Source organism: Anas acuta, chromosome 3 (genome assembly GCF_963932015.1).
Source record: "Anas acuta chromosome 3, bAnaAcu1.1, whole genome shotgun sequence".
NCBI classification, from domain to species: domain Eukaryota; kingdom Metazoa; phylum Chordata; class Aves; order Anseriformes; family Anatidae; genus Anas; species Anas acuta.
In genome coordinates this window covers 92,767,021-92,779,606 of record NC_088981.1, presented here as the reverse complement: position 1 = coordinate 92,779,606, position 12,586 = coordinate 92,767,021, and the positions used below count along the sequence as shown (strand labels likewise).

At 37.8% G+C, this 12,586-nt stretch overlaps 1 protein-coding gene across 1 annotated transcript in view; it reads right to left on the bottom strand.

The window, feature by feature from the left end:
* Positions 1-12,586, bottom strand: part of COL21A1 (collagen type XXI alpha 1 chain) — a 116,203-nt gene that overhangs the window by 82,054 nt on the left and 21,563 nt on the right. The window contains exons 2-3 of the mRNA XM_068678342.1: positions 2,795-2,914; positions 246-797 (exon numbers count right to left, since the gene is read on the bottom strand). Of these exons, the coding sequence (XP_068534443.1) occupies positions 246-797; positions 2,795-2,882 (640 nt within the window). The 5' untranslated portion in view covers positions 2,883-2,914. The remainder of the gene's footprint in view (positions 1-245; positions 798-2,794; positions 2,915-12,586) is intronic.

The following is a 12,586-nucleotide window of genomic DNA, read 5'->3' as shown; positions in this document are numbered from 1 at the left end:
ACAGTAAAATTAAGCACACACTGGGCTAACATACTGCATCTTTCTGAAGTATATCTCTTTGTTTAACGCAGAAAATAACATTTTGGGAGGGATTTCAGCAAATAATATCAAAATAAAGGAGGATCATAGAATAGTTTATCAAGTGCCTTACACTACATTAATCATGAATTCTGCTTGTGAACTAAAGGAAGATGGGTACAGAAGTCCATTTTGCACACCTTCTAAAACATTTTATGATCACTCACCTTCACAGAGTTTCTGCTTTATAACTTCTTTAATTCTTGATATTGCAATATAATCTTCAACATAAAATACGTAAGTTGATGAAGGCTTGTTAGCAATAGCTTTAAGTTCATCCTCCTCAATCTCTGAACCAACACCAATTGCAAAAAGAGTGATTTTATTTTTCCTTGCTCCTGCTGCTATATCTTTGACTTCATCTTGGGACTTCCCATCAGTGAGAACAACGGCTATTTTTGTTAAAAATCTTGAAGATTTCGCAAAAAGATGGTCATAGGCAAACTGAATAGCTCTTCCTGTTCTTGTATTTCCTCCCAGGTAGTGTATGGATTCCATTTCCCTGATGAGGTTTTCAGTGGATTCATGTGTTCCTAGGGGGATTTCAAGTACAGGGTAATCACTGTACTGGACAACTCCAACTTGGATAAACTTTGGTCCAATGTCAAAATTTCTTGTAATATTGACAAGCCATCTTTTGATTATTTCAAAGTTTTCTGGGCCAACACTGTAAGAGCCATCTAAGATGAAGACTAAATCAGCTGGAGCAGTTCTGCAACCTAAAAAGAACACATATCAAACAAATATTTTAGTGAACGCATCCACTCTTCTCTTCCACAGGATTTTTTTTTCATTTCAATAGTGTTTGTATTAGAATCTATATCAATAAATACATTCCATTAAAAATAAAATAAAAGAACACAAAACCAATCAGCTGACTTTGTTAGAGAAAACAAGATTGTTTCTGTAAATCACACAGATCCAACTTCGTATCTGAAAACCATACCATTTTCTGTTTTTTACATTATCACCAGAAACGACTACGAAATATTCTGGAATTCAGTTCCTTAGCTGCCAATTGTATTTCATGCAATCAGCAGAGAGGAATACATTTTTTTTTCTCCATATCTCTTTGTCTGCAGAGATTGGTCAACATAAGAACTCGTTTTTGTTAGCAAAATGTTATGGTTTTGGCTGGGATAAAGTTAGTTTTCTTCATAGAAGCTCACACGGTGCTGTGTTTTGGATTTTTTATGAAAATAGTGGTGATAAAACACCAATGCTTTTAGTTGTTGCAGAGCAGTGCTTACACAGAGCCAAGGACTTTCCATCTCCTAGTGCTGCCCTGCCAGCAAGGAGGCTGGAGGTGCACCAGGAGCTGGGAGGGGACACAGCCAGGACAGCTGGCCCGGGCTGGCCAAAGGGATGTCCCACACCATGTGGTGTCATGCTCAGCAATAACAGCTGGGGGAAAGAAGGAGGGGTGGACGTTTGGAGTGATGATGTTTGTCTTCCCAAGGAACTATGACATGTGATAGACCCTGCTCTCCTGGAAGTGGCTCAACACCTGCATGCCGATGGAAGTAGCAAATGAATTCCTTGGTTTGCTTTGCTTAGGTGCACAGCTTTTGCTTTACCTAGTGAACTGCCGTTGTCTCAACCCTTGAGTTCTCACACTTTTACTTTTCCAATTCTCTCCCCCATCCCACCTTGGGAGACTGAGCGAGCATCTGTATGGGGCTGAGCTGCCTGCTGGGGCTAAGCCACAACACAAGTCAAACACACTGAAGAGGAAGGCTATAGTCTGCATGCTGCAGAATTCAGTAGTAATATCCACTCCTTCTACAAATATGTTCTAATGCACATCTGAAACTATTACTTGCCACTTACAAAACTAGTTATTATAAAGTCCCGAGTCTCAACTGAACATTGCTAATATCGTATTCTGATTTTATTAGAATAAAAATGATCAGTGAAGAAATCAAGCTCCAGAATACAAATCACCTATTAATTTAGCAAATACAATGCACTCTTCTTAGAAATGTCATCATAACTGCATGATGATGTGGCATGGATTCAGCACCTCTAGCTGTAGCCACTCATAAACAGAGCTTTTAGACCAAATTGCCAACTATAGGCCACGGACAAGTGTTTCTGTGTGTCAGTATTTTACATGCACATCCTCAGATGGAGGGAATAACTTTCTGGAGGGGAGAGCTACCTCCCATCCACTGTGAAAGGATCTGAGATAATGGATACACAAGGTGCCAAAGAGGTGGCCCAAAGCAGGAGAAATTAATCTGATCCCATGGTATGTGGAGTCATGGGAGTTGCTGTGTATAATTGTGCCTTCTGTTTCATGAAAGGCTGGAGCTCCACACTATGAAGAAGAGTTTTGCCTTGTCCTGACTTATGTCTACAGAAACTTCTCGTCAAGTCAAGACTTCACCTTTCTTGAAAGCAAGTGGCCACAGCCAGATGCTTTTGCAGCATAGGTGATGGCAAAGAGAAAAGACACTGGGAGAAGGTTCAAGTGATAAGCACAGCATAACTTTTCAGAGTACAAGAGAGAAGATAAATAGCCAGGTCCAGGGACATGAATCACTGTGTAGTTTAGGCTGGAAGGGACTTTGGATAGCACTGGACTCAGTGCTTTGCTGAAATCTCCACCATATATTATTTTGTATTTTGTGCATGTGGACCTGAACATGCATACTAGAAATATAAGGCATGCTTTGAAATTGCCTTTACCTGAAATACAAAAATTAAGACTTACTTGCTCTTGTTTCTCCATCTTCAGCTGAGATGTAATCATGAAGTATCAGAATTAGCAGTGTCTGAAAAAGTTTTATGATCTGTGCCATGTGTATTGTATTTTCAAAATCTTGAGATTAAACTGGAAAGGGAAGAAATAAAGAGAAATACAGTGCCATTATATTACAAACCTAAATAAATCCAAATTTATTTGTTTTAAAACCTGTGCATGAGGAACAGCTTGGAATCGAATCTGCAGACTCAGTCATGAAGCCAGCCTGCAATGGACCTCAGACCCAAAAACCATCAGGCACGCAAGCCCAAAATGGAGTTCTGTGGAAGCTCAGTTTTCACAGAAGGCAGATACATATATATATTGTATGTATATTCCTCCTTCAAGATACATACATGAGGAGGTTATGTTATCAATAACAGCTACACTTGCCCACCTGCTATCGCCCTCTGATGCCATTATCACAGAATCACAGAATCACAGAATTTTCTAGGTTGGAAGAGACCTCAAGATTATCCATTATATCCCATAAACCCCAGGGTTATATAAATTATATACATCTTAAATTTTATATTGTTTTAATTCTGTTTATGTCATCTCCTTTGGTATCATGGTCTGTGAACAACACCTCCAAAAGAACATAATTCAAAAAAGCAAACCTGCAATTTTAGTCTCATGTTGCTGTCATAAGTATTATTTAACATATTTACCTAAATTAAGTCACATTTTTAACTTATTATTTATTGTATAAAAAAATCATAATGGGAAAAGACATTTCTGGAGTACTGTGTTAGTGATATATTATCTCAGAGAAAGAAAAAAAAAAAAAAAGAACTTTCATATCATCTCATCCTTCAGTGCAAAATGATTTTTTTTTTTTACATTCCCTTCCCTTTTCACATCTTTTTCTTCTAGTCATAAGCATTTACTTATGCCTACATCAAAACGACCTACACTTTCACCTAAGCAGTCAAATAAATGTGAAAATATTTATTACATAACAAAATTAAACATCTTTATATTGGAGGGAGGATGAAAGTTGCTCGCATTTGCACTTTTTGTAGAGCCCATCTTTAATTTTGAACTCTTCAGGGTAGGCAAGGTGTGTTCTGAACCTTCTGTATGCTGGAAAATACTGTTCTCTAAATATGCACCAAAACAAGATTCAGCATACCTAATGCAAGTGCCTCTTAGGAGAAGAAATAAGTAAATGGAAGTAAGTAATCATCTGGATTTTTGGTCAGCTTCTTTGCTTTTCCCACTGCTTATAAAGCATTCATTCCATTAAGATAAAAAAATATCCACAATCTCAGGGAATGTACAAAAATCGGTTTCCAGGAGATGCAACCAATACCTAGTATAACCCCCCCAAAAAATAATAATGCAAAAAACATGATTATACTATTAAATATCACATTCAGATCATGGATAATTGCAATGTAACACCATACTTTGTTTTCCATATTACCTTACAATAGAACGAGTGAGAAACCAGATGTACTTTGGGATCTATGGGATAGGATATATGATGCGCTGTTCCAATGATGCTATACAAATACTGGGATGTCAACTTCATTTAAATAGATTAAGTAGCAAGTTCTTGTCCCAAATATTGGAAAAAGGATCTGTTTAAACTGTGAATTGCATGTATAAATACTAGATTTTCTCATGTATTACATGTCTCCTATAGTATAAGTGGACAATTTACATTTTTCAGACTTGATGATTCGTAAATTTCATAATTTTAAAATCACTTTCAGCCTTTTCAGCAGCACACATTTACCAAAGGGTAAAATGCACCAAATTGAGCAATACCAAAAAAGAACATATGAAATGAAATCTATGTGGGAATTTGACTAGCAGGTCACCAAGAAGCACAACTGCACTCTTTATCTGAAAAATATTAGCCTATAACTGAAATTTGAAAAATCACCAAAAACCAGACTACTTTACCGTGCATTGATACATATCAAAACAACAGTGTTGGCCCCAAAGAACTACAGAATCCCACAAATTCCTCCCGCTGATACCCCAACAGAAAAATGTCTAAAAAAATACTATGGAACAGCTTTGAAAAAGGAGAATGAGTATCACAACAACAGTATGACAACAACACAATAACAAATCTCTGTTATTTATCATCTCTGTGGTTGTTTAAATGGTTACTTACATAAAAAACACAAAATTTATGCAAAAGGAAGATGATACTACAGCAATAAAAAAGAAGGAATTTCAATGTATCAGTCTTGACCAAAAACAGTACAATGACTGCTAATATTTCACCTCTTTGAAAATAAAACAGCACACTCAATCTACAAAATGATTTTAACAAGACACTCCCCATAACACATGACTTGTATGTGCTCCCTGCCGCAAGTGAAGGCATTTCGGATCACATAGGAATGCCAGGATGCTGCTTGCTTCCACAAACCCCTGAAGAAGCCATTAATGCCTTCCTTAAACTGCAACACCCCCTTTCATCTCTGCTCATCTCTCCCCAAACATATACCCACTGATCCCCTGAGAGATGAAGAGCCCAGTTCAGCAGGAACAAGAGAAGCTACAGGAAAGAGGAGGATGCTCAGAGCCTTCAGCACGAGAAGAGTTCGCCTGGTGGGAGAGAAAAGAGCAGATCTGAAACCCTGCTCACAGCTCCTGTGCCCCTGATGAAGGACCTTCAGACTCTCTAGCATTTCACCACAGAAGAGGTATGTGTGAAAGCAGCAATTATTGGCTGTCCTAGTATACAGGGATGGTCAGGGAGTCTGGTTTAGGAGCAGAGGGAAAGCTTTTGTCAAAATCCCTGCAAATAGATGAGGGATGTTACGGGGGAACTAGACATAAGAAAAGGAAAATTATTGGAGATGTGCTGTGGTGTGTCCCAGTCACACACCAAATAGAAATATGTTGTCCCCTGATTTTTTTTCAGTTCTATGTTCTCCTTCTTGCTCCTTTCATTCATTTCATATATTTTAAACAACAGGCAGAAATTAACAGCACAGCCCTTGTACAATCCTGATGGTCAGCTCTCATCAAGTTATCCTAAAACTATGCAAAACAAAAGTCCCAGAAGAAAAAAAAAAAAAAGTAGAACAAGAAAGCAAAAAACATTAATAAAGTCCTCCTGGCCTCAGCCCCACCTACACAAACAGCAAGAAGTTTTGTTCATCATACGTCCACAGCCTCTCAAAGTGGGGCATAATCAAACTCCTCACTCCACTGGTGAAAAAAACAATGCTGCAAATGCTTCATGAGCTATCAGGCATCAGTGTGGGAAGCATGGGAGAGAATTATACGGCATGCATAATATACATCTCAATTCTCACAGTGAATTTCCGTTCTTCACTACTGAATGCTACAGCAGCCTTCAGGTTAAGTCTTTAACCTTGAAAGACATTAAAGTAATTAAACTATTACATTAGAACAAGATTTCTCTTGGTGAAACCATGCTCCAACTCATGATATTTCTTAAAAAGAGTCATTAAAATACTTTGCAAAACAGGCTTATCTGATTTGCAGAATTAAATTGTATTCCCTTAGTGGATCAAATATTCCATCTATTTGTGATAGTCCTTCTGTATTTCATTTACAACAAAACCCGAAAAATATGAGATACTGAACTTGAGAAGTTCATTGTAAGTACAAAGCCAAACAAGTACGTGGTAGTCCAAAAGAGACTTACGGATAGAAACCAAAATTAAAAGGATAATCCCAAGCCTTAAGCAACCACCCAATGAGGAATCCAAGAAGTATCCAGCATTCAATTTGTTGAAAGAAAATAATAATATAGCACTGCACTTTTAATAGTCAAAAGAGATGCCAAACCAATAACTCTAGAGACCAAACTTCTGTGTCTTGTCAAAACAGTAATTATAACACAGGCAACAGAATTGTACTTGAAATCCCTTAAAGAAAATTCTTGCCAAAGTGCCTCACCACTACCATGGAGAGGCCACCATTAATATTAGCCTAGGATCTCTCCACTGACATTGCCAAAAGACAAAATTAATCCCTGCTGATCGTGTCCTTTCCATCTTTCTTCTTTGGAAGAGAAACAGCAAGTTGCCTTTCTGAAAGGTGGTCCATGGAAGTGCTCCCTGCTTTCTTCTCTGCCCCAAAAGAGCTGCTGGGAGAAGTCAGGGTCCTTGTGCCAACTTGCTGCTGCTGGAGCTTAGAAGCTGCCTCAAACCGTGTGGGAAAGCACTGAGGGGTGCTAAACATGCCCCAGCCCCGCACAGGCAGAGGGACAAGGGACTGATTCTCGTTTGCTCCTATCTTCTCTGCATCTGCATGGAGCCAAATAGTAGGCAGGCATAGCTCAGCGTATTACAGTAAGCTAAGTGAAAAATTAAGACAAAAAGCAAGCAAAAACAAACAAACAAACAAAAAAGAATATTTAAAATAAAACTTTTAGCCTTTGTCTTTCTACAAATTATCTGTTCATGTGTAAATTTGTGGTTTTGCCAAAGGTAACCAGGAAAATATATTTATCAAGTTTTCTTCCTACCTCTTTATTATACCAAACCAGTTTTAGTATACAGGAGATCATAAAACAGAATTCTATACAGGGCTGCTAAATTAATACAAAGAAATTGCATCCAGCTCAGGTAAAGGTTTGGGTACTAGGAGAGTATTAGTAGAGCAGTATCGTATACGTTACCCTCCTTTCCAGAGCATCCCCCCATGTCTCTTTCATTTTCCCGCCATAAGAGGGACAGTGTACCACACCCAGAAGCTTTGCAATTCCGGCGATACACAAGCAAGCCCTTGGCTATCTCCTAGCCCCACAAACCTGTTCAATTTAAAGCCACGAGGGCCTATCAGACATTAACTGAGAGACGATACTGGGCTGAGTGAACATTGAGTGTGACTCAGTATGACCATTCTGTTCTTCACTGTAAGCTTTTCATCTTGTGGTTTTGTTGTTGGTGGTTGTTCTTTTTTTGTTTGTTTGTTTGTTTTTTATGTTGTTTTCTCTTGCCTCTTTGATAGCAAAAGGATGTTTAGGGTGAGTGAAAACAAGTCCCCTGGGGTAAAATGGACTGTCTCACACAGAGCAATTCCAAACATCTCATATAAAGGCATCTGCACTGTGATAGAGATGGCAAAAGCATGCAACTCTGAAAATACCTTTGCTACTGAAAAGTGCATAGAGAGCAGCTCAGACAACAGCATCTTCTGTATGCATACACAGCAGAAGAATTTTGCATCCAAAATAAGTTTTCAGCAGGAAATTTAGGTGGCTAAGCAGGTTAGACACAATTTCCACTCTGCATTTAAGGTGCCTAAAAGCAACACCTTCTGTGTCTCGAAAGGCAGCCTATGGATGCAGTCTTTCCACAGTAGCTTTCCAGCGCCCAGATAAGTATATCACTTTACTCTAGGAATACTTTCTGAAGAAACTTTCCATTTAGAGAAATTTGGAAGCTTCCAGAATCAAAAAATATTTGCTCTTCAGTGCAGCTCTGTCACTATTCAAACTGGGGAATGGAGAGGGAGATTTCCTTTCTCTGAAACCCTCGCTTCCCTGCCACATAAAGATTTCTTGCTCGAGAACTGTTACAGAGGAGTAATTCCTTTCTTCACTTCTTCCCCTTGCTAGTCACTGCCTAAGAAAGAAGCCGTGAATGGTATGATTTTAACCTTTTCCAGCATTCCAGGAAAATAATCAGACTAAAGGTTATGTATATTATCTCATCTTCCAAGTATAAATTAACACTTCTCTCATATTACATCACTGCACAAACATCTCTTAATTCAACTAGGGATCGTTAGGTTTGGCCTACAAAGGTACAAAGATTAAAACATTACAATAACAATGATTAAAAGGACATACTGGAGATTTTTTGTATTTCCAAAACTTATGTAATACCATAGAAATTGTACAGCGAGAGAAAAGCCCTGAAAATCCTGATTTATACACATTAAATAATGTGGCAAAGTAATGCAGTATTGTATCACCTTCTTTTTCTACACAGTCTGTGTTTTCAAAATTCATGGGTCTTACAAATAAAATGTTGGGGCAATTTCTATTTAACTGTTTATTCTTATTGCTAATATTACTAGCCCTAGGCATTCAAAAAGTTAATGAGGTTGTTCAAAGTCACTTGTTACTTTTTAACAAATAATACATCTGAATCTCTATGTATTTCCACTTGGATTTTTGTCCCACTCTGCATTCGAGTTTTCCACATTTTCCATATTGCTCCTCATTAATAGATAAAATCTCCTACAGTAAAGAGTACTTTAGTACTCCCATACCATTTCTACTTCTATGTTGAAATGAACTATTTTGGTACAATCACCGGTACAATTACATTTGTACTAGGACTGTTCTACATCACTGAATACATGATTACAGATGAGTTTTTACTAAGAGGGGTCAAGAAAGAGTATTATGTGTGTAAGTTACATATACTGTGAGTTTTCTATATTGTTATTATAGTTAATTCCAGTGCAACAAGAATGAAAAGTAGTTGTATAATGGCTTTTTTCTGGCTAAGCAGTATTTATACTTATTTATATTATGGCTGTTATACAGACACATGAAGTTATAGTACACAAACATTTTATTTCCTAATCCTGAAATCAAGCAGAAAGCATTGATGAACTCCCTCAAAGCACACAGACAAATGGAAATTTTATTTGGACCCTTCCCCAAGTTCCTATCTCCTTTGCCATCTTTCTTTTTACAACAGTGACAAGGGTAGGAGGTGACTGCTTTGTTCCCCCTCTGTAGAAAAGCCTACCTGATAAATAAATTAAAGAACAGAGACAGAGCTGAAGAAACACATGAAAGAAGCAAGGAGAGATGCAGGCAAAAAAAGCCTGTTGCAGCTGAGTACAGCAGGTCCACAGGTGAAACAGAAGAAGCTGTGCAGGGATGATGGCAAAGCGACCTGGTTAGCTGAAGGTGAATGTCCAAGCACCTGTGGAAAGTGAACAAATATTGGAGAGCTTGGATAAACTGCTGCAGACCATTCAGAAAGGTGAGTGAAGTGGGTGTGCACTCACATCAGCAAGCACTGCTGCAGGGCTTCTGCAAGCCTTAAGGTGACTGCTGAGGCTACAAAAGGCTCACAAACACACAAGCTCCACAGAGTGAAATTTATTCCATTTTTTTTTCGCCCAAATGGGATATCGCATGAAATACCAAATGTGCCATAGTAACATCACATCTCATCTGCATTCTCACACATCATATGCTTCTGTGGTCCCTTGAGCACATGCTAGCATGATCTATCCGTTCAACATTTGCTGCTGCTCAAATGTTATTTTGGATTTCTTGCCCATGGTTCAAAAAAGGCACTAACAACTACTTCACATTTATGTTTGATGTTTCATTCACCTATGCCAACTTAAATTTCTCATTAAGAGCATAACACAGACTACTGACAAAACAAACCTTTTAAGTCTTCAGTCCAAAAGACATTGCAGGGATAGGTAAGAAAAGAAAACAAAAACAAATAAAATGATGAACCAGTGGTTTAAGGTAAAATATTCTGCAAGATAGTTACAATTTTCACTATTAGGAATATTGAACATACACAAAAGAAACTCATACAAGTTAACACTACATGGTAAGTTTATACTCCGTATTTATAGCTTTGATAATATAATGGTGCATAGAGTGTTATTAAGAGATAATTATGAAGAGCAGAGAGGATTAAAGAAATGATCATATTTGGGGGGGGGGGCAGATTTTGGAAAGTATGCTTTATAACAACAGGCTCTTCAGGAACAAAAAAATTATTTCTCATTGAGTTGGGTTTTAGTACCACAGCTGTACACTACAAGATAAGAGGTGATCCAACCAATTTCATTATAGACTAATGCTGTACATCAAAGACAAAGGTATGTTACTGATACATATTTTAATCCAAGCAAAAACAAATACTTCTGAAAGCTAAACAGTCCTCTTAAGTGGGATGGGCTGACTGTTCTTTTTCATGTGCTTCAGCAAAGCACAGCAATCACACAGTCTCCTCCAGTTTGTATTCATGTTCCAACATCAGAAATCACAGAAGGGTTTCATTTTTAAATCCATTTTTTTTTCTGGCATTTTGCACTTTGCTGGATTTGCTCCCACTCCAAGATGATGCTGTGCCATGTTACAGCAATTAGTTATTATGGGTTAAAGAAAAAAGAAGTTTCACCACAGCACTTGAGCTGCTGGATTGATACACAACTGATTGAAAACAATATAGGATGGGCAACTTATGTAAGCAACCACCACTGGCAGCTCAGCATCCTGGCTGCAACAAATGAATTTGAGGTCTCCCTGGAAATCATGATGTCATCCTGCCTGTGAAAGCCCGTGCTGTTTTCTCTCTCTTTATCAAGCAACTTGAGATTCCACAGAATTTTCCCTCCCTAGACAGATCCAAAGGAAACAGAACAGCTAATCAATAGGATAAAATCTGACACTCAAACCGTACAGTTGAAACTAAAGTCAGATATGATAATAAGACTGTGTAAGAAATGGTTAAACTTACTCCTACAGGAAATCCAAAATTTCTGATTTTAAGTGTACATAAGTATGTGCATGTTTAAAAAAAAATAGAAAATTAATCCAAGTGACAATTTAATCCTGGAGCAATAGCCTGGGAGACAATTCTGTCTGCACTGAGGAATGCAGAACTTAATTGGGCCAACAACAAGTGTTGATAAAGGAAGGGAAATAGTCATTGGGACACACAGGGCAATAACTCAAAATTATAAATAGCTTGGTAATGAAACCACTACATAAATTGGCTCAAGTCTGACAGAAAGGTACAACAATCTCTAACAAACGTTGATAGAAAGAGGCATAATGGTAACATAAAAACTGAACCAATACAAGTAAGAACTTCTAATGCAATTTAAAGACTAATTAGGATTATACCCAGTGGACTAGAGATACACAGAACTGTTCATCCACTACTGCCACGTTCTCAAAGTCTGCATAAAGCAAGCCAGCAAAGGATTCAGAAACATTGCCATTGCTGCCAAATTCAGCTGGGTCCTGATATGTCAGAGAAACATTTCTGCCTCACTCCTTCCTTTTCCCCATACTTTTTTTTTTTTTCTCCATCTTTTTGTTTTTGTTCTCTACTTTCTATAAAGAGAGCTTAGGGTTGGCTTAGTTAAGACCCATTATTTGCAATGTGATGACTGCAACATTTTCAGTGAAATCAAGAAAGCAGCAGTAGGAAATACACAACAGATGATTTAAAACAAGTCTGCTATGCAAGAAAAAGATTAAGTCTATGAACTCTCTCTGTCTCTTTCAAGTAAGAGCATCCAAGCAGGAGTTACATTTTCTGTCATCCCGTCTTTTCCTTGTCCTATTCATTTGTTTTGTTATTCCCTCAAGCAGGTTTGGATTCCAACGTCAAGCACAACAGATCCAACCCATTACAGTTATTTGTCATCTTCTAGTTAACACCGTTCTGTGTCATGTAAAGTACAGTCAAATGTTGGAGGGGTAAAAATGACAACACAGAACTCCACTTTAGCTGTAGGTTTCAAAACTTTATTTGAAATCTTAGCCCTTTCCGATTCTTTCACAGTCTTCCCTCTTTTCCCTCATTTCTGGCAGCATTCCATTAAAGGTAAAACAAATTGCTGTTTTGTTTTTTTTATTAGTAGCAGTCCATAGCCATGAGAAAAGCTGGCTAAAGTCTCAAGCTTCAGAACCTGTTTTTTTGTTTTATTAAGTGAAATCCCCCTTGTTAACATCTTTGTCTTTTTGGGACTTTTCATTCCACTGAACTTAGTACAACAGTCTTTAGACTACACAGAAAGGTATCATGAAGTAGA